General features: G+C 34.5%; 3 protein-coding genes across 5 annotated transcripts; 1 reads left to right on the plus strand and 2 right to left on the minus strand.

The window, feature by feature from the left end:
• Positions 1-714: 714 nt before the first annotated feature.
• Positions 715-5,518, minus strand: LOC101203294. The gene is made up of 9 exons (XM_004135063.3): positions 5,232-5,518; positions 5,060-5,153; positions 4,833-4,958; positions 4,584-4,742; positions 3,845-3,963; positions 3,563-3,754; positions 3,129-3,219; positions 2,407-2,495; positions 715-962 (listed from the first exon to the last, which is right to left on the minus strand). Exons 1-9 carry the CDS (start codon positions 5,375-5,377, stop codon positions 959-961), a joined length of 1,020 nt encoding a protein of 339 aa, XP_004135111.1. The 5' UTR covers positions 5,378-5,518; the 3' UTR covers positions 715-958.
• A 426-nt stretch (positions 5,519-5,944) lies between these two features.
• On the minus strand, positions 5,945-9,505 carry LOC101214130. 3 transcript variants are annotated; one of them, XM_011657459.2, is made up of 6 exons: positions 9,105-9,505; positions 8,025-8,192; positions 7,324-7,585; positions 7,077-7,243; positions 6,723-6,872; positions 5,945-6,618 (listed from the first exon to the last, which is right to left on the minus strand). In XM_011657459.2, the coding sequence occupies exons 1-6, from the start codon at positions 9,147-9,149 to the stop codon at positions 6,271-6,273; spliced, it is 1,140 nt and encodes a 379-aa protein (XP_011655761.1). In that variant the 5' UTR covers positions 9,150-9,505; the 3' UTR covers positions 5,945-6,270. The 3 variants fall into 3 exon arrangements, with proteins under 3 accessions (XP_011655761.1, XP_031741664.1, XP_031741663.1); XM_031885804.1 differs by lacking the exon at positions 9,105-9,505 and adding an exon at positions 8,291-9,077 and having other exon boundaries at positions 7,324-7,505; XM_031885803.1 differs by lacking the exon at positions 9,105-9,505 and adding an exon at positions 8,291-9,075.
• Positions 9,506-10,882: 1,377 nt separating this feature from the next.
• On the plus strand, positions 10,883-21,759 carry LOC101203057 (mediator of RNA polymerase II transcription subunit 25). The gene is made up of 15 exons (XM_031885725.1): positions 10,883-11,234; positions 12,864-12,894; positions 13,805-13,868; positions 14,397-14,527; positions 15,341-15,544; positions 15,648-15,713; positions 16,060-16,270; positions 16,888-16,955; positions 17,055-17,885; positions 18,540-18,593; positions 18,737-18,765; positions 19,054-19,122; positions 19,213-19,297; positions 20,517-20,603; positions 21,007-21,759. Exons 1-15 carry the CDS (start codon positions 11,137-11,139, stop codon positions 21,553-21,555), a joined length of 2,577 nt encoding a protein of 858 aa, XP_031741585.1. The 5' UTR covers positions 10,883-11,136; the 3' UTR covers positions 21,556-21,759.
• The last annotated feature ends 973 nt before the right edge of the window (positions 21,760-22,732 follow it).

A 22,732-nucleotide genomic window follows, 5' to 3' on the forward strand; every position in this document is an offset into this window, starting at 1 on the left:
TTGGGTCGGTTTTTCTTTTTCTTTTTAAATTATTTTTATTGTTATTTGAAGTGGGAGATTGGGGTATAACTATGAGCTATCCAATAATAAATCTATATATGTATAATTTAGGCATGATTAATAACAAATCAAAATCCTTAAAGTCGGTGACTTAAATAAAGTGGTTTGCATTTGTATTTCAATGCCACGCCCTTCATAATTAATTTATATAGTTTTCTTAAAAAAAAACAATTTTGAAGCAATAATTCAATTACCATAATACATACCTTTATTTATAGAGTCAAGATTTGATTTTATGATATGATGTTATTAAAAAAAAAAAAAAAAGTTGTGCATATATCTATAAAGTGAAATAAATAACAAAACCATTTATGAAAAAAGAAAAAAACAAGTTTAATTAACATAATTTGTAAAGCATGAAAAAACTAACAATAGAGAATGCATGGAAGTTATTAGATATCATCGGTGGTTTTTGGAATGTTGATTAATTGATAGTTTAGGTCATATATTTATACAACAAAATAGATATAAAAGTTATTGATTTCTTTAATGATTTATTTGTTTTTAATTTATAGAGATATTGTAGATCTAATCTATAATAATACACCACGAAATACATTTTAAAAGTTCTTGGGTTTCTTTAAATATGTTAGATCAAACCTACAGTAATATACAATGAAATGTAATATATCTTATTTATTATAAATCTTATAATGGTAAAAAATAAAAATTAAATATACACATTATAATTTTCTTTAAAAAAAGTCAATGGTGTCAAATTCATCCTACCAAGATAAGTTAAAACACATGCAACCCCAAATTATAATATTTAGGCTTCCAAAACCTAAATTGCAAACATTACAAATCACTACAGAAGTTTATTTGGGAGCTAGAGTGGTTGATCAAAATGTATATCATCAAATCAAATTTCGATAGATCCAATTGATTGTCCGAGTAATCACCTACACATATATACCAAAGTTTAAAATGTTATTGACATAAATATTGTTGGGTCAACTTTATTTACAATGAAATATTTATGAAAATATCAATAAATTATAAGCTCAATAACATTGTTAGAGAAAAAAATATTTCTAATTTATGTTGAACATATTTTATTCTTAATATAATGAAAGTGTCGCTTCAATGTCAAACTGGCTATGATACAAGAAAAGATCAATTTAATATCAATCAATAATTAATCACCCAAAGGCAAGGCATCAACTTCCTTTGATGAATTTGGTTGAGGATGAGAGCTAATTACATTCACAAACCTGTCCAAGTACATCCACCTTTCCATTTTTGGACCTCTTAAATCGCCAATGGCCACCAAACAAAACTCTTCAAACTTCATTAGCGACATTAATTAAAAACCAATTAACTAAACCTTCATTGAGCCGATCAAATTAAGCAAAGCACAGACCACTTTGTTTATGTCCTAAAAGCCATGCACTATGGCATTCTCACACACTACATTATCTCTTTGTAAGACTTTGAAAGAGATGATATACTATTTGCTTGAGTTGTTTTTTCTCTAATTAGGATCATTTTCTCGTCCAAGTTCATTTTCAAAACTCTTCTTTGGTTTGCTAAGAATATCAAATGGTTGTAATCTCAAAGATAATGTGCAAAACAGTATTCCCATTTGTGCTACAAAATTAATATACATTTTCCTTATAAAGAAAGAAAAAGAAAAGGGAAAAGGACAGAATCTGAATCTAAATCTGAATTAGAATGGGAATCTATTCCCACCCCTCAGCAGATTATTGGGGCAGAATTACTAATGGAATAATCATGATTAGTGTGGAAGGTGAGTGTAGATTGTCCTTGAAGACGTGTTGGAGGAGTTTGGACATGTTAAAGGAAGTTGGGCAGAGATTTATTTGGACTGTGCTTTCAATCCTATGGGCCAGAACTCCTTTAGACATCACTAGAATGAAGCCCATAGGCCATTCTGTTTTCTCATTCCTAGCTCAAACACTCTCCTTTTACCAAAAAGAGTAGGCATTGGGATATCCTACACTTCATGAACTTTGAAAGAGTGAGAAGGTCCTTTTGACACAAACTTGTATTCAAACTTGGACTAAGGGCTTGTTTGAAATAAGTTTTTAAGTGCTTAAAAACTATTTTCAAGTACTTGAAATGTCATTCCAAACAACCCCAAAACATTGTGTACACTGTAAATAATCTTTAGAGGACAGTCCGTGGATGAGAAGATTGTTGCTTGTTCACATGTAAGATATGGAGGGGGTTGGATGCTAGTTCAGAGAAGTGAAAAGTAGAAATCTTTCCTTTACTATGAAACCGAATGATGCTGGAAAAAGACCAGGCTTCACTATATTCCATCATCAATAAATTGTATACATTCAAAAGGTGAGTTTTCATTATTGAAAAACAGACACTCACGCTTGATCTGAAGGTGGAGAAATGTTAAGTGGTACCCCAGGTGTCGGCTCCAAGACAACTGCCTCAGGAAGTTCCCTTGACAATAACTCCTGCATTACATTGAATTAGTAAGCATTTAACAGAGCTTTCTAACGTTTATTGTGCAGTATCAGAGTAGAGAGTAAAAAGTGGAAGAATTGACTCCCACAATATGGTTGAAGAAAAAGTGTCTAGGCCATTTCAGCCCTCTCACTCATTCAACCATGTGCAAGTGTCTAGGCCAGCTTGAAATTCCAATTAATCTAACTGGACAACCATCATGTCATATATAACATATGGATATCAATAAAACTCGTAGTATATTAAATCCTAGATCAGTGACCACTATAGATACACACATGTTCACTCTGAGCCCTTTATTGTATCCGGGACCCTTGATCATTAAGCCATACGGCTATTTGATCAGTGTTATAAGATTGTGAAATCAACATTCTAATTATAAATTAGTGTCCAGGTCGTTTTGTTGTAAACAACTTGATTTTCATTCAATTTCATCCGCTCCTAACCTAAGAAAGAAAGAAATCAAAGTTGCCTGGAAACCTACAAACCATCGTGCAAAGTTCAAGTATGGTCGTATGAAGATCTTACAACACAACATTAGTATTTGAGAGATTGTCCTCGAGCCAAGGAGTGTCCAACAAATATTATGATATCCATAATGACTGATTAAAGTAAACATTAACCTTGAAAGATCCAATTGTCCCTTCCGCACTGATTAAGCTTGCAAGAAGCCCTTTGCTATCCATATCTCCATTATTCATTGGCACGATGAACCTGAAAGATGACAAGGAAGGATACTTTGATAGGAGATAAATATTTTAAAGATATTATGGGCAGATTAGTTATTCGCTAGGGAGTTTATACGCTTATGAATCTCTGCATAAAGTAGAACACAAAGGTTAAAGGTTACTAGGTTAATCATATATTACAGCACTGGTCTTGGAAGAGGACGAGCCTCTCGAATGCTCAGCCCTTTCAAATTTTCTTTGAAATTGTAATACGTTTCATCTCCAATTTTCTTGATTTTTAATCTCAAGTTTGGGGTTCTAACTTAAATATAGAGAGAATGAGATGCCTCCACCAAGTAGTGAATTTAAGGTTATGGAAGCATTCATACTTCGCATGCAGTAGCTTTGCAAGTTGAACTGCATCTTCTTGTCCAGAAACGAGAGTAAAATTAGGCAGAAGCTGCTTTATCACAGGTGTGATGACAATATCAGCCCTTTCTTTCCCCAAAAATTCCTTGTCGTAAGAGCAATGAGGTTCATAATAAAGAGTCAGCTGGCCTTGGGGAGAAACAACAAGATACCTGTATCAGATTTAATAAGAGATGGAAACTAGATAACCAGGTTACTAAATACGATGTTCATCATGCAATGTAGAAGATCAACAGTTTTACCCGTTCTCAGGACGCTGCCAAGGAGGACCAAGTACTGGTCCGGCAGTGGCTTTAATGAGTACTTGAGAATCATTTTTTGCTTCAATAACTGAACTCTGACCAGGTTCTAGATAAGTGACCTGGATATAACTAAAACTAGCCTTAGTACATTCACATATGAGCACAATGTGGTACATGAAATGCTTCCAGTAATAATCTGATCAAATTAGGCCATCATACAACATTGAAATGAAACGAAAGGAGGGCACGCAAATGAAAGCCTAGGCTTTTAAAATTATTTTGCCCGATGCACCTCTGTTATCTCTTTAATCACTCTTTATCTTTGCCTTCATGCCTTGTACGTTGATAGTCTATCCAAACCAGAAGGAATGAACAAAAAAGGTGGGAAGTGGAGCATAATTAAAAAAAGCCTTCTAACTACAGTAACAACTCTCTCTTTCTCTCTCTCTGCTTGACCAAATAAACCACTGCAGTTTAGTACATGGTTGTGACTTTGAAATGGTTAAAATCACTTCACGACATAACTTTAATCCCTCAAAATTCACTTAAACCTTTAATTTGTCACTTTTAAACGCATTTTCTGTACTATTATAAGTAGATTTGAATGATTGAAATCATTTTCAAATGACAAAAGTGATTCTAACCAGAATCACTCCAAAACATACATGATTTTAGCAATTTAGCCTTGAATGACAGCAGAATTCAAACAAGAAAACAAAGCACAGCAGAATCTGCTTACATTGCTGAAAAGTGGATCCAACAATGTCTTTGCATTTGGAGTCGCTATAACCTTCACATTGGGAGACTTCTTAGAGAGAGGCCTCAAGGTCTTCAAATGGCAGTGATCGTCAAGGCTTTGTGTAATGAGTAAGCAGTCAAATTCAGGAAGTTCATTCAACTGCACCAAAGTTGCTCATCAGAATCAATCTATTAACAACATCACATAAACCAAACACCAAAATAATGCTTATAGCTATTCTGAAATCACCTGGAAATTCTTCAATATCTTCTTTGAGGCCTCATAAAGCCATGGGATACCAAAATCAAGACTACCAACCAAAATAGGATCTACCAAAATGCTCAATCCGCCCACTTCCCACAACCAACTATTTCCCTAAAACAAAAAGGGGAAAGGAGGGGAAGATTAATTCTACGCATTACATTCAAAATCAACAAAAATTTACCAAACCCAAGTCGATAAAACTAAGAACCCGCCTCCAGATAAGTTAGATTAAACGCATCAGTGGCAGAAACAGTCGCCCCATCAGCACTCTCTTCCGCAATCACAGCCGGAACAACCCTATTCGACCTGTAACGCAGCGTTAGCGCAATCACAGCTTGTATTCTCAAACTAAAGAGAAATGTATAGAGATGCAGAAGAGAAGACCTGGAGATCGAGAGGTTGAGCAATGAGCTGGAAGCTTTGAAAGTGGGAGAACTCGTACGGGAAATTGAAAGGGTAAATGAAGAAGGGGAGAAAGCTCTTGTGGTGCTAAATGGTTTGCAGAAGCTTGTGCACTGTACAGCGGCCATGGCTGCTTCTCGTCCACTGCTACAGCTTCTTCCTGACTTTCGCGCGAAATCAAGAAGACGAAATGTAATCTATCTATTTATGGGTTTCCATTTCCTCTAAATGTTCCATTAAAATTATGAACAATTCCATCAAAATCTTGTGTTCCTGATTTGGCCACTTGCCAGTTGCATGGTGGCTGTTGCCCTCCACACTTTGGATCAACTGTTTTTTGAAAATTTCATATCATTCTATTTAGAGTTTAGGGTTTAAAAAAATTGTGTCTCACTGTATAAATTAAATTTATTAAAAATTGATTTACATGTATTCCATCCAATTGTATAATCAAAAGAAGGTAAAGAAGGTAGTGTTGATCATATTTATCAAATTGTTTAATCATAATTTGTCATATGTCAAGTCAAGTCCTTTTAGTCAAATGTTGCATAGTGAATTAACCGATATTGAATAAATGGTAAATTAATTTATCCAAATCTATGGTCAAACTTGATGAAATCTTTACGGTAAAAATTGTTACCACAAGTGACTAGAAAATGATATTTTCTTTAAGAAAAACACAAGTGGAATTAAGATTCTCAAAATTCTCATCTCAAAAAAACTATAGAATGAATATTCATATAGAAACATAATTCAATCAACCTCTTATTTAGGCAAACTTTACATATTTATGACCATTTCAAATGAATAAAATGTAAGAAATAGGAATCACTATAATCAATGTACATTTCTATACGAATGCTTCACATTTTCACCAAAAAGTCACTCAACTAGCTAAGGAAATATTTCTAAGAGGAGCACCAGATTCTTTTGTGCTTTTATAGAATGAAATTGGGGATAGAAGCAGCTCCATAATTGTCCCCAACAAGAACAAATGACCATATTTACGTGGAGCTTCAGTTCATATTTTAAATGCTAGTTCTCTCTCCCATTTTTTTGGATTATAGGGTATGGACTTGACGATTCGGGTACCTATAGGCGTTGGCAACTCATCTCTTAAAGCAATTTTCTTATGCCATACAATTTCATTCTCGCGTTCGAACTTTCTGAGCGTTTCAGCTACAATATCTATTTCTATTCCGAAAACGAGTTTCCATGAATTTTCTCTTGGCATTTCCTTTTTGACATCAGTTAATGCATATCTAAGAACTCCTATAGCAACTCCAACTTGACCACTAGACATTAGTTCTTTTGCAAGATTTTTCCGACTCATCAACTCATGTAGAGCTCTGAAAGCTGATAGAAATTCCTGCGACCGAAAAGAACAAAGATTATACCAGTCATATGGCTAAATGGTAGATTATACACACCCTAAAACCATCATGAATATGCAAGAAGAGCATTCTTACTCACCAGAAAGTTTGAGGACATATCTTTGCATTCTCCAAAACTTATGTGTAAATAATTAGCTGATTCATTGAGTAATTCAACAATACCATAATGTAGCTTTGCCAAAAGACTAGGAATAGTTCCCTTTTCTTCTGCCCGCATTGATGTGACAGCCTATTGCATTTTTTATGACAGAAGATTAATATAGATAATCGTCATTTAGACCAATATTAAAAAAGAGAAAGATGGACCTCCTGGATTCCACACTCTGATCAAAGACTAACTAGACTATTCAGTCTCACAAATTCCACTTTCAGAAAGGCCATTTCTTTTTATAGATAAAGATTCATGGAGGTTCGTGAGGGTGAGCAAACTAACCTGAGCCTCAGCTAAACAAACAAGACTCATCGCAGCAGAAGTGGATGGAATAACTTCTGGTGGTCTTTCAGAAGGCAGGCAGTGTTGGATGGTTGGAAGAATCTCCTCAGCAAGATATTGATAAACCCCGGAAGCTTCTCTGAAAAAGGTCGCAGATTGCACTTGATCTGTATAAGTGAAGAGGAAGTGATCAAATAGGTATAAATTCGTGACTTCTACTAGAAACTAATTCATCATTAGTACCCACCTTCTGATATAATTTCTAATGCCCTCTGCCTGAGAAAAGCGCCATAGAGAGAAAGAGTCATCCCTACCTCAAACCTCAAGTTATCTATTTGGAAAAACTTTGGACCCCTAAGATGAAATAACGAAGATGAGCTCAGAGCACTCGACCATCGTATCTTTAAGTCTGAAGTCCACTGAACAATCCTGAGGTTATAATCGATCATATCAACTTGGGAAACAAAATTTTCCAACAAGGGCAGATATTGCTGTAGTTTGTGAAGGACCTGGAATTTTTTGAAGCACAGAAAACAGGACACAATTGAATGAGAACACAACACTGATAACAATTATTACAATGTTGTAGATCTAGATTGTGAAGAAAGAGAAGATAAAACCGGCAGTTCAAAAAAAAAATCTGTATAACTTCGCTGCAACTTTGGGCTAGTGTGCACACGTGGGGGGTGGGAAGTGACAGGAGAGTGGAGGAGGAAAAACAACTTCCTTTCAAATGAAAAGGGAATAAGAGCAGCAGGGGTCGTTGATTTAAATTAACCATATATGTAAATGAGCTGAAATTGAAAGAATAAATCCAGCCACATTAATTCGCATCTAACAAGGAAGCATTGCCAGTGTAACAGAAATTCATGTATTTGAATCACAAAGGAGCTCATGACAAGGATAATTATGCTTAGTACTTATTTCACTATGTTGGCATATTAGTACCTGTTGAGTGTGTGAAGACAACCCGCCAGACATTTCTCTTGCAATGGCATCTGTGATAGAGCTAGTTTCATTAATGGATTCCTCAATAACTCTACGCCTAGAAGTAATCTCCTTCAGTTGTTCAAGTGTACCAGAATCACGTGCAATGAATTTGTCCTCAAATACACACTGTACAAATTGACAATTAATCACCAGTCCTATTGATGTACTTATTAAAGGAAATAAACGTTTGGATTTGCCCCTAGACTCAAACGTCAACAGTTTACCTTATTGAGATCAAGATGACATTATAACAACGATCTTTAGATAGGTGTTGCTCAGAGACCATAGGACTTGGCCAACAAATTCAGCCAAAAACGATAATAAAGTAGTTAAATGATCAAATGAGGCTTCAGCCAAAAAAACCATTCTCGTTAAGGCAATGTTGAATCGGAAATCACACTTCTCTACTTTGAAAAACTAATATTTAACCCAACGAACTAAAGTTTAATACACGTCAACGGAATCCCGTCAAGGCCTTGTTTCATAACAATTTTGTTTCCTAATTTACTTAACATGAATATCACTATTTTTTTTAAGAAACATTTGCATTCCTATTCAATATCAAAAAGCAAAAACCAGTTCTAAAAAATGACTTTTTTTTTAGTTTTCATAACTTGACTGGGTTTTTAAAATGTTGGTAGAAAGTAGACAACAAAACATACAAATTTTAGAAGCTTAATTTTCAAAAAACAAAACGGTTAACCAAAGATGCCTTAGTTATTAATAGATCTAATGTTATTTACTGAATGCAGACAAATCCATTAATAATCATAACAAATACTACTCCACTCTCTACCTACACTACTCTCTTTTTGGGCATTTCCTATTTTCTTTGCTCTAAGCCTCAGTTTACTTATAGTTGTAGAACTTCTTCCAGAAATTTCACTGTATAAGTGCAGATACATCTTATCTTCTCTCATCTGTTTAACTTGCGAAACTTAATTACAACTCTGGATTCGACTCTTAAACCTTCACCATATCACCATTTCATACTCTTATGACAATTCAAATAAAAACCCAGAAGAAGAAAAATCATACCATCTTGGTTTTAAGCTTGGCTGGGTCTGAAAATTGCAGCAGCATCTTTGACTCAAAATTCAATCACCCGGTATCCGTCTCGAGTAAGGAAACGGCAAATAGGGTGAAGGTGGGTTTCTTCAGTAGACCCTTTCAACACAAATTTGCATTCATTTCGGCTCCAAGAAGGAAATTCATCGACTCAAACTAAGATCAACGAACCAAAGACATGCCTAGCTAGCGCAATCCAAATGGAAACAGCTCGATTGATACACCCAGTGAAGCTTGTGGATATTTATTTATAGAATCGGCTCACTATTATTATTGCTGGGTCGATATCTTAATGGTTGCCCTCTGGCCTTTACTCCTCGTTTCCTTCGCTACCAAGATTTCGAGTTTAGAAGTCCGAGGATGAAGAGGAGGATGAATCGATGATCAACATTCTACAACACAACTTTGGTGGGTCAATGGGCTATTTATCTTCCTGGGCCATAACAAAGCCCATCCTTCATAATGCCCTTTTTTATATTCTAAATAATAATCAGAAGATAATAGATTGGATTTATTTACAAATATAACGATTATATCTAATACAGTCTATTAAAATATAATTTATAAATATAGAAAAAATTAGACATAATTTGAAAAAATATAAATTACTAAGTATCAATTTATACCTTCCATTACGTTTGATTTGAAAAAAAATCTATCATTATAATTGTATTGATTAAATCCTAAACTTTTTTCAACGTGTAATTTGAACTTTCAAACAAATATATCTTTTAAAAATTATTCGTGCATTTATTGTAATTGATCGTTTTGTAACGTTCGACAATTAATACATGAATGATTTTAAAGAAAATAATTCATTATGTGAACGATTGATAGATATAATTAGTTTACAGTGTGATTAACAACTAATTCAAATAGTGTGATTAACTATTGGTTCATATTTAAACTTTGTACAATAATTAGTTTATAGTCCAAAACTTGTAATTGATAGATATAAGAAAACCAAAGCTTATATGATAAATGTATTCCCATAGCTTATTTGTGTTATTATTAATTAGGAAAATTGTCATTCCAAGGGTCACATTTTGTTGGGGTTATTATTTTAGTTGATCCCATGCTATTTCTCAGAAACGTTTGATGCTTTTGTGTCGGCACTTTGTTACTTATTTTCCTTCCAATACGTGTTTTCCTTCTTATTTATTTATACAACAAAGTCAACATTTATTTATTTTGAAAAAGACATATTGTTAGTATATCAATTTAAAAAAACCATCCAATAAAAGATATAAAATTTATGATACGTGCTAAACTAGTATCAACAGTAGAAACATACAATTTTGCTCTATTGTGGTTATCTATCTAATAATTAATTTTTTATCATTATCTTCACACTTAATACTATAAGGTTAGACGAATTGTTAGGTAAGATTATTAGTTGATACAACAAATTATATGGATAGAAAAGTAAAGTATGCAAAAGAAAACCTTTAAAAAAAATGTATGTAGTGAGCAAGGGTTCTTTACACATGTTTTTGGACAGTTCCAACGTATTTTTAAAGGTGGTAAAATCACAAAAGTGTTTTCTTGCTTTTTTTATTTTAATTTTAAAGGTGATTTTGTTGTATAATAATGTAAGTATTGGTCAATTTTTTATATTTTTTTAAAAAATCGCTATATTTTAAATACAAGAAAATATAAATTAGGAAAAAACGTAAGTTGAGCATTTATGCTATTTTAAAATAAGATAAATAATTTTCTTTTTTCTTTTTGTTTCTTCAAGGTGTTAACCGAAATTTACTACAACTCTCAATGGGTTCCAATTGTATATATAATATTAGGGAGGCAAAAGAAGTTGTAGCAGCGTTGGTAAGGAAAGCCAGTTGAGGAATTTCGCATCAGCTTCCAATTTTTATGATTTCCCCATACTCTTTCATCTTCCCGGAATTGAAACCATAATCATAGCCTCATACACCTGAAAACCCCACATTCGATTGCTTTCTTTTTCCTCTAAGCCTTCAAGATATAGCTACTGACTCATTCCATGGCAGATAAGCAGTTGATAGTGGTCGTTGAAGGTACCGCAGCCATGGGGCCCTTCTGGCAAACCGTCGTTTCGGATTACATTGAAAAGATCGTTAGGTATTTTTATAACCCATCACTTTTTTTTTTTTTTATCATTTTCTTCCTGTTTGTTTTTCTAATTTCTTGTTCCAATGGGAAATGTGTAGTAAATTTGCTTTAACTGTATGTCTTTCTTATGTTATTGTTTCTTTTTTGGGATTTTCTGGAATGTCTACAGCGATTTATCTGTTTCTTGATTCGTCAATAGGTTCTGATTGTGATAGTGAATGGGGCTATTATGTGAACGATCATAATCAGTGTGTTGATTTCCCCCCCTAATTTGAAAATCGCACTTAAGAACCCAAAACTCTATCATACTGTTGTAGAACTCACAATTTGTTGCCATACTATCCGATCTGCGTACACATTGATTTTGGTGTCAGGAACAACGACTTCCTACGTTTCTTGGAAATAGTGTGATATTGTCCGCTTTAGGCATAAACTCTCGTGGTTTTGCTTTTGGTTTCATTTCAAAGGCCTCATGCTTTTGGTTTCATTTCAAAGGCCTCATATAGTTGTATTCACTTACCAACTTTCATCCAACATTTCCAAGATTTGGTTGGCACAATTGTTTTCTCTTTCAATATTTCAGAATTTGTTTACGAGTGAGGACTGAGGAGTGAAGTTCCATTACTGAAGTTTCTGGAGATACCACGTTGTTTTAGTTTATTAACTGAAGCTTTTTTTTTTTTTTGCATAATTAGGGATGCAATTTTTCTTCCATATTTTTAGTCCATAAGATTATCCCTTCCCTTTTCTATTGGCAGTCTCTCTGTTTCCCTTTAATCGAAAATGCATGTTATTTCTTACATTTTGGATACACATAGTTCCAGGTTCCTTTTTATTAGCCCTTCTTACTTTCTCTCTATAATCCCATTGTATATTATTTTCTGTTCACAAAGTTGTTTACTAGTTGAGATATCACTTCTATTAATTAGTGTCACAGATTTGTCAATCCGTCATACTGAGAGTTGGTAAACGGAAACCTAGAATCATATTCATGGTCAGGCACAAGAACTCCTCTTATTGCTTGTTTCCTCTCAATTAGCTGTTGGGTTGAAGATTGGAAGTTTTGGAAATTAGTTCTTTTCAGCTAGGTCTTCTTTCAATCTGTGCTTTTCATAATGGGTTAGGCAATGTTCTGCAATGGGAGGAGGCTTATTTCTGTCCATTTTGGCTGATGTGACATGATACAGTAGAGTAGGCTACTAAGTGGTGGATTCCAAATTGAGTAAAGTAGTTACAAGTGTAGCTCTCCACCTCTCTTGTTTGTATTTTTAGGAGGGTCCCTCACCACAGACAGCTTAGTTGATATCAAATAAATGAAACAAAGAGAACACACATTTGGTTCGGCAAAAGAATTCCTGTATTTCAACTCTCAAAGGTTTGCAAGTCTTCAGAATCTAAATGAGATTTTCAGAAAAAACCAAGCAAAATAGTACTTGAGTTACTTTAGCATTCTGTGAAATAAACTTTTGTGTAATTCATACAATGATAGAAAGCATGTAGGATGTTATAGCATACACCATCAGACACCTACCATCTATCTAAACAGTGCAGAAGGTTTTATCTTTACAGTGCCATTTGAAAATCATAAATGCTTACATCTCATGTTAAGGGTATGATAAAATCTTTCTATTTGTGCAGATCTTTCTGTGGAAATGAATTAACTGGGCAGGTATGCTTCTTTCTTTTTGAGAAGGCTAAATATTCTCTACCACTTCATGCATGGAATAATTATATTGTTGTAGGAATACTGGAAGTGACATATGGTCCTTCCATTTACATTGATACATGGTACCTCCACGTGAATACTGGATTTTTTTTTCTTTGAAGACTTCAAAATTGAGGCCTTCATCATTTGTAGGGTTTATGGTAAAGCCGATGTTTCTTTTGGGACATGTTATAATTTGATAATATTATGCTTCGTTGGTGTAAACGTAGGTAAAAAAATTTAGTTTTCTGTTACAGCTCTGTAAAAATGCATTTGAGAAATTGGGGTTTAAACGTTCTTTTCTCTCTTTTCTTGTTTCCTTTTAGAGTGTTCTTGTTGATGGCCTATTTCTCAAAAAAAAAAAAAAAAAAAGTGGCTGTTTCCTTTCCAAATCATGTCCTCAAGAACAGTGGTTTCTAGTTGTTCAGTAACATGAACTCTTACGAATCAAGGATCCATTATTTTTAGCAGTTTTGAAAACAAAAACAACAAATATTTTCGAAAAAGCATTCCACAAAAATCTAGCCTCGTGAACTTTAGCAGCCATTTCAATTTTCAAGGCTACAAGTATTATTGACTTTTAAGTTTCCATTGATTAAAACTTAAAATATAAGTGAAATATTTATTTATTTTTTCATTTCTAAGAAACATTGAGACAGATTATATGATCACATCCATACAATATCTTTCTCATTTCAAATTTAATTAGAAATATGAAACCATTTCTAGTTATTAAAGTCTCGTTATTTAATAATAACTTCTTATGCTTGGTTCTGAGCAGAGTATGATTTTGTGAATTTTCTAGTATGTGAACTTGATGTTCACTTTCATTCAACCAGACCATGTAATGATGTACTCTACTTTTGGAATGCAGAAACCACCAACCTCTAATGTTGAGTTCTCTCTGGTCACATTTCACACTCATGGATCATATTGTGGTTCGTAAGGAGCTTATTTTTCCTGATCCATTATGTTTATGCTCTTATGTTGAGTATTTATTTTCCAGCACCACAGCACTACGTGTTTATTAGTGTTTTTCCACTGTGTAGCTAAATGTGATAGCAAAATGGTTACTGATAGATATTGGGCATGATATTATGACGTTCAATGTTTTATATGGATAGCTTTCTGGATTAAGTCCTCCACTTGTCATTACCCATTTGTGCCCCTTATACTTCCAAAGTTCAAAGTTTTTCTAGACTTTTGCATATAGCATACTTATTAACTAAACTAGAGTTCAATTGGAGAATGTTTTCTTATCCTCTTTGAAACCTCTGACCCTGAAGAACAGAAGAAGTACTGGACATAGATGCATGTTCACACACACACAATGTTACAGGAATGAAACTAGTCACTTTCAGTAGACAAAGTGCATGTGGAATGTTTGGTTAGTTTTGCTGGAAATTTAGCATGTGACATGATGCAGAATATGACCACCTTCTTGTATTTTAACTTTCTTTTCTCAGGATGTCTAGTACAGCGGACTGGGTGGACAAGAGATGTCGATATTTTTATACAATGGCTTTCAGCTATTCCCTTTTCTGGTGGTGGTTTCAGTGACGCTGCAATAGCTGAAGGGCTGGCTGAAGCACTAATGGTACGCATTTTCTTGCTCTCTGATCTTGTTAGTCTAACTACAGTTGTACGACTTGTATGATTAATTTTCATCCTTCAACTTCTCATCCTTTTTTGTCTAAATATTTATATACTAAAGACTAGAGAATCCCTATCTTCTTTCTAGAATACTGATGGTGTTCCAGATGGTTTGACTTTTGCTCTCTCTCTCACCATGTCATGAATTTAACTCTTCAAATTGTACTCATGTAATGAGATACTTTTGAAGATATAGGAATAATTGTGGAATTTTTTAAAACAAGCAAACTAATTAAGTTTCGGAAATATAAGCAAAGGTCAATTATCAAGAGCCTTAGATGTCCAGATTCCTGAGTTGTTGTTCAAGGAGTTTGATGACATAACTATTTAAAGTAATTTTATAATCACTAGTCTTGTTTTTATCTATGTTTGATTTGAATTAGTTGGTTTTCAGTTGAAGGTTTGTGCTATGAACTTTTTATTAACTTGGGATGGGTTAAACATTTTTGTGATCCCTTTGCATGGGTTTGGCTGTTTTTTTTATTATTTATTATGTGTGTTTGTGTGCATTTATTATTTATTTATATTTTAATGGAATTGTTTCATATGTCATGAAAAAAAGGCCATGCTTGGAAATGGCATACAGGGCAATGCAAAACTATCTATGCAATTAAGTTTGGTTTGCTGTTCTAATATTCTTTTGCTATTACTAAGTTATAATTTTTTGTTCTCGTGAAAGAAATAGAGCATAACTTTATATTCAATTGACTACAAATATATCCCTTATGATTTCTCTTGCATGATAATTTTTATCCAGATGTTCCCTACTCAGCCAAATGGTGGCCAAAATCAACAAACTATGGATATGCAGAAGCACTGTATTCTTGTTGCTGCAAGTAATCCTTATCCCCTGCCAACGCCAGTATATAGACCAGCAGTACAAAATTTGGAGCAACACGACAATGTTGAACCAGGGAGCTCTCAATCATATGCTGAAACAGTTGCTAAATCATTTCCTCAGGTTCACATCACATGATTTGATTTTTTTTCAAGCTAAAAGAAGTTATTTTTCTTTCCCGCAAGTGCTTCAGATAGTAAGGTAACTAAACCATATTTTCATGCAGTGCTTCATATCTCTGTCAGTTATTTGTCCGAAACAGCTTCCAAAGCTCAAAGCAATTTACACTGCTGTAAGTAGGAATGTCTACTCAAGCTTTCTTCCTCTCACATGTGTACATAAAACAGAGACTTTGCCCTTGCAAGTTGCAACTTCTCTGAATCTATCACTCAAATACATATTTCTTGAATATTTCAAATTTCTTCTAGTAGTTTTTAAATAGTGAAGTCTGGATTCTCTGGCATGCTTCATTGCTAGTTCAATTTCTAATTCTTCAAATATTCTGGGTTTTAATTGTTGAGGAGCACTTGAGTGAAATTTTCAGCAGGTTATGATGGGGGATTGTAATTGGAATTAATAACAGCATTGATGGTCTCATTTGTAAATATTTGTTCTGACTGCTCCACTGTTTGATGAAGGGAAAGCGCAACCCACGGGCAGCAGATCCACCTATCGATAATGTTAAAAGCCCCTCATACCTTGTTTTGATCTCTGAAAATTTTGTGGAGGCTCGTGCAGCTTTAAGTCGTCCTGGAATTACTAGTTTACCTGCAAACCAGAGTCCTGTGAAAATGGACATATCTTCTGTTGTGCCTGTTACTGGACCACCTCCTACCACTACTCCATCAGGTCCCCCACTCATTAGCTTATCTTTGTCTGATCCTGTACATTAGATGCATAAACTCTGAAGTATACTAATTGACATTTAGATCTGGTATTTGAGGTATAATTCGAAATAGGTGGATTTAGATTCTTATGTTATATGGGATTTTTTTTACCAGACACAAAACCTATCACTAAATAAATTAAAAGAGATTAATGCTCAAAGATATCAACTTTGAGAGGGGTGAAACATGTCGGATTTAGTTTGGTTTTATTGGTGCAAAATTGGGTGCCCTTATAAGAATTTTAGCTCATCGGTCTTAGTTGCCAATTGGCACTCTTTTTGTAATCACCTTTAGGTGCTTGGGGTTTCCCCTTATTTCATTTTATCAAAGTAGATTTAAGTAGATAGTTAAAGTCAGAGCACTTTTGTGTAACTCTTTGTCTTTTGGTTTCTCAGTGTTTGGTGTGACCGAATCTTTTTGCTGCTTCTTTGGTTCTTTTATTCTTCTTAATAGAAAGGATTGGAAAAGTTATCCATTCCAACTCTTGTTAAGTTGAGAGTTCTCTGGCTATATAAAAAAATTCACGTGTATATTTGCAACAAGTGTTTCACACTTGCATTTTTCTTTTGTCTATCCCAGTAAATGGACCTATCATTAACCGGCAGCCCGTTTCTGTTCCTAATGGCCCTACTGCTACTGTGAAAGTTGTAAGAGCCATTTCCTTTTATTCTTAATTTTTATCAAAGAAACTCGGCTTTTATGATATTCTTCCAACTTGAATCATGCTCCACCATAATTTTGTTCAGGAACCAAATACTGTTACTTCTATGACAAATGGATCTGGATATCCACCACATATGCCATCGGTTGTTCGTGCAGCTTCACAGGGAGTCCCGAGCTTGCAAACTTCTTCACCACTTTCTTCTCAGGAGATGATCACAAATAATGAGAACACACAAGATCTTAAACCTCTAGTGACTGGTGTTCCACAGCCAGTACGGTCCTTGGGTCCTGCCAATGTTAGCATTCTGAATAATATTTCTCAAGCACGAGTGATGAGCACTGCTGCGTTAAATGGAGGAACTTCCATAGGACTCCCATCTATGGGTCAAACCCCAATAGCCATGCATGTATCCAATATGATATCCAGTGGAATGGGATCATCTGTGCCTGCTGCACAAAATGTATTTTCATCTGGTCAATCGGGCATGACATCAATAAATGGATCTTCAACACTTTCACAGGTTGCACCAAACTCAGGTATAAGTTCACTTACTTCAGGAAACAACAATATTTCTGGAAATCCAAATATTGCCACTTCACAAGCAGTAGGAAATCTCCAAGGTAGTGTTAGTGTGAGTCAATCAGTACCTGGGATTAGCCAAGGAAATCTTGCTGGGACACAAGTGGTACAAAGTGGAATTGGCGTGAGCCAAAATGTTATGAGCAACCTAACCCAACCTGGTGTTTCTTCTGGAAATGGTACGATGATTCCTACTCCAGGAATGCCTCAACAAGTTCAAAATGGGATGCATTCACTTGGCATGAACAATGCAGCAGCTAATATGCCATTACCACAGCATTCAGCAGGTGCTTTGCAACAACAAGCACAATCCAAATACGTGAAATTTTGGGAGGTATGTTGTGAATGTACCTGTGTGTGTTTACGTGATAGCCATGATAATATATCCACTAGAAAGTTGAACTATTCTGTCTTCTAACTTCTAATCATTTAAAAAATCTTTCTTCTCTTTCAAGTGCGTGATCGAGATATTGTATCTCCCTCATATAAGAAATCAATGCGAAGAAGCATATTGTGGGTGCGTGTGTTTTGTTCTATTATATTATAGGATATAGAAGTGTGGTATTAAGAATTTAAGGTTAAATTGAGTTACGCTTACCATTTAATCAAATGTGTGAAATATAAAATTTGTTGGACAACTTAAACTTAAACTTGGTTTCCTCAATGTGCTTCTAGTTTCTTCATTACTCGTTAAGTTCTTTTTGAAGATATGTGCGATGTTTTGTGTTACTTGCTAGGAAAAAGGTCCGAGTAAAAATGTTGGTTACATAGAATTTTTGTTTATTCCTAATTTCCATACTAGATTGGATTACTTTTAAAGTTGTACGTTTTCTTCCAATGATGTTCCTCATCTTCCTTGGTTCAATTTGTTTTAAAAAAATTGATTACCTGGAATAATTGGTAGCACTGTTCTTTCTAAGTAGAAATTAGAAGTTTAATTTTGTGGGATGAAAATTATCTCAAACATTGTTTGTGCATGGCAATGCAGGGAAATCTATCTGGTCAGAGACAAGGCCAGCCTGTTTTTATTACAAGAATGGAAGTATGTTTCTGATCATCCGCTAGTTATTCTAGTAAAAATTGATTTTACATTGAAGGCTTTTGTAGTGATTAGAAAATTACGTTTTCTCTTACACGATGTCAAGTCATACATTTATGCTTAACTAATTAAGTTGTTTCTATCAGGGTTACAGGAGTGCTTCAGCTTCTGACAAGTAAGTTGACTATGGCTCTGAGTTTTATACTTAACCTTTCATATGTTTGTCACCTTTTAGTAATATATATTAGATTCTTATAAAAAAAATTATGTCCATATATATTTAACTCATTAAGGCATTTTTTTATAAATTTGTGAACCATTTCGCATACTTTTTACCTCCCTCCCTCCCTCCCTCCCTCTTGGTATTTTGTTGACTTTATCTACTTCACATTTACATGTGTGTGTGATCGGTTCAAATTTTTTCGTTGAAGTGGAGTCATCTATCTATCTTCTATTTTTATAGGCTTGCTGCAAACTGGCCACAGACAATGCAAATAGTTCGGCTTATCTCACAAGATCACATGAATAATAAGTAATTTTTTTCTTAGTGGGATAATAGTAATTTCTCGTTTTTTGTCAGCTTAATTAAAAGTAGGTTAAGTTTTTTTGTATTTGAATGTAGGCAATATGTTGGAAAAGCTGATTTTCTTGTTTTCCGAGCTATGAATCAGCATGGATTTCTTGGTCAGCTTCAAGAAAAGAAACTTGTAAGTTGTCTACGTGTTTGGTTTTTTCTTCTTTTTTCTAGAACAACTTTAATAAGTTTATGTGCTTTCTTTTAGAACGTTGGGATTCTTGTTTCCACCTTCAATATAGATACAAATCATTGTTCAATTTGAGCAGGAACCTTTTTCTTCTCAAAATTGTCAGATCTACATCATACATCGAAATACAATTGTACTCTGGTTATTTTTTCTTTCTTTATATGTGAACTGTTAATTTATATGGAAAGGGCTGAGTGGAGAGTTTCTTTGCTTTGCCTTGTTGGTTATAAGGGGAACAATGACAAGGTGGTGTTGCGGGATCAAGAAGATGCTATGATTCCCTCCCCCACCCCCACCATTTCTCTCTGCGGACACTGAAACAAAACAATAGCATCCAAAAACATAAAGGCATCCTTTTTTGCCAAAACTTACAAATACAGATTGATTAAAAGTATACTGCACATGCAGAAATTAGAAGTCTAAATTAATAAGTTGAGCTTTTTTTTTTTTTTGCTGCCTAATTGGTACTTTCTCTGAGTTACCCCTCTTTTTAGTTAAATTGGTGTTAGTAAGTGTAAGACTGGCCTAAACGAATATGGAGGCTTTTGTTGAACACGTCCATAAAGGCAAGTAGAAAGTGAAAGTGAAACTCCCGGATTTATCTACCAACCAAAGCCATCTATCTGAAAAATGTTTGAAGGCAGAACGAAGAGAGTTCATACATAGAGAGATCCATTCTCAAATCTCATCATCCAAAAGGTTTCTTGCAAATCCAAGGTACTAGATACAGCAACTGGAGCTCCACGAGTTCAAAACAAATAGGTATTGTGCATAACCAAAGCATTTGGGATTATGTAACCAAAGCAGCGATATACATAGGAACTTCACCAATCAAATGATCGTATAAAAAATTGGAATCGACCCACCTGAATTATTGATCTTCCTCAGTTTCTGATACATGTGTTAACTGATACGATTGCTACATTGAAGTTATGCCATTTAAGTATTAAGGGTGAACTATTTCCTTTAGCATTTTTTGCACATATGTTGAATGTATACTACTAAGCATGATTTTATGGTCTTGTCTACATGCAAATCCTTGTGCTTGCAGGATTTTCTGTTTTTAAATATAGTAATCTGTGTTTCATTTTGAATCCATATCCTAATTTATTTCTTGAGTGGTTACCAGTCTTAAGTTGAGCCGCTTCTTGTTCTTTTCCAGTGTGCAGTCATCCAGTTACCATCTCAGACTTTACTGCTGTCCGTTTCTGATAAAGCTTGCCGCTTGATAGGGATGCTTTTTCCTGGGGTAAGATATCTTTGAGCTACAAAGAATAGTTCGTATTAGTACTAGTATTCTTTCTTGTTTTCTTTAAATAAATGGTGAGAATTCATTTCAAGGTAAGTACATTACCCACAAGTCGCAGATGTCCGTTTTATTTTCTTTTGACATTCTCTAATTATATTAGCAAAATTTAAACCGTTCAAAAACACAGTCAATCAAATCATTTACACTTTTTTCCCTCTTTCTCGAATATGTTCAAGTGTGCCTGTTTGACTTGATCACCCAAGAAAATCAAGAATTGTAGATTTAACCTTTTGATTTAATTTCAATCGAGGTTGCCATCTTTTAGGGTTTCCAAATTTCTCAAATGCTATCCTATTATGGATTATTGGTATTTGATAGTTTTGGGACTTTCTGAATCAATCAGGATATGGTTGTGTTTAAGCCTCAAATATCCAGTCAACAGCAACAACAGCATCAAATGCAACAACAACAAATGCAACAGCAACTTCAACAGCAACAGCAACATCAACTTTCTCAGCTGCAACAGCAGCATCAACTTCCTCAGATGCAACAACAGCAGCAGCAGCAGCAGCAACAGCCACAGCTTTCTCATATGCAACAACAGCAACAGCAACAGCAACAGCAGCAGCCTCTTCCTCAAATCCAACAGCAGCAGCAGTCGCAGCTTCCTCAAATACAGCAGCAGCAGCAGCAACAGCAGCAACCACAATTGTCACAGCTTCAAAACCAGCAGCAACCACAACTGTCACAGCTTCAAAGCCAGCAGCAACCACAACTGTCACAGCTTCAAAGCCAGCAGCAGATTCCACAAATGCAGCAACAACAGCAACAAATGGTTGCGGGTGGAATCAATCAATCTTATGTCCAAGGAGGGCGATCACAGTTAGTTTCACAGGGACAAGTCTCTTCCCAGGGTCAATCTAACATGTCTGCTGGAAACTTTATGGGTTGATTTGAACATTCTAATTTAATACCTCTTAAGTCTATTGGTTTTATTGGGAATCTTGGTATAAATAAACAATTTTTAATTGATTTAGTGTAATTATGTTTGTGTTATAGTGAATTTATGTATATATGACACGATGGTTCCAGTAACACTTAACAGAAGTTGTTTGGCAAAGATGAGCATGAGTTAATTAGTATAGTGCTTGTATTATACAGCTCGAAACTAGACGTTCAATTTCTTCTCCAGGGGTTGATTGACTCCTCATGATGGACAAAGATTTTAAGTTTAGGCCGCTCATCTCAATATCCAAGGTTGTAAACACCCTGTGACTAAACTAGGAGGCTCATTATTAACAAACAGTATTCAAAAATTAAAATTTTAGTATGATGTAGTGTTAATTAATTGTTAGTTGTAAGTTAATAATTTTGGACATCGATGTCAGATCTTTATTGTCAGTGGTCAATTATAATTGCAACAACTGCATCTTGTTTTTAACTTTTACCATTATAATTTCCTTTCTTTAGTTAACATTCTTGTGATGTTTTATGTTATTACATGAAAAAAGTTGGTTTATATTTTTGTGGTGAGATGTCCCCAAGCAGTCATGTTTCAGTTTCAAGTCTTTTAGGAATGCATTAAAATGGGAAATTAGATACCCCACTAAAACGCAGCCACACCATCACCCAACTTTAATCATACTTTCTTTCACTAATGCCTTCCCACTTTAAAAAAAAAATTGCCATTATTGTCACGAGGATTAACAATTCTCAACAACCATAAGCCGTCCTTGTTTTTTCATCATTGATACGTCATTTCACATCCAACCAAACTTTTCCAAGAGGAAAATATTTACACAATGTAACCACTTTTTAATAATTGTCGATAAACATGAATTCAAATACCTTATTTAAATTTCTTTCCCATGCATCGATCGGTAGAATTATTACTTGTCCATGATCGAGAGAGAGAAAGAAAAAGGGAGCTTTATAGTAGAATATAACATGTGACACTCAATTCTTTCCTATTAAGTTGGGTGTTTTCTAAGAATGTAATTCCAGTCACTTGATTCACAAAAACTTCATATTGATTCTTCGTTCTCATATTTTAGGACCCCTCTTACTTTGTTCTTTGAAAGAACTCAAAAAGAGAGGCAGAGAGAATTCTTCATATAATATGATCAATA

Source organism: Cucumis sativus, chromosome 5 (genome assembly GCF_000004075.3).
Source record: "Cucumis sativus cultivar 9930 chromosome 5, Cucumber_9930_V3, whole genome shotgun sequence".
NCBI lineage: Eukaryota > Viridiplantae > Streptophyta > Magnoliopsida > Cucurbitales > Cucurbitaceae > Cucumis > Cucumis sativus.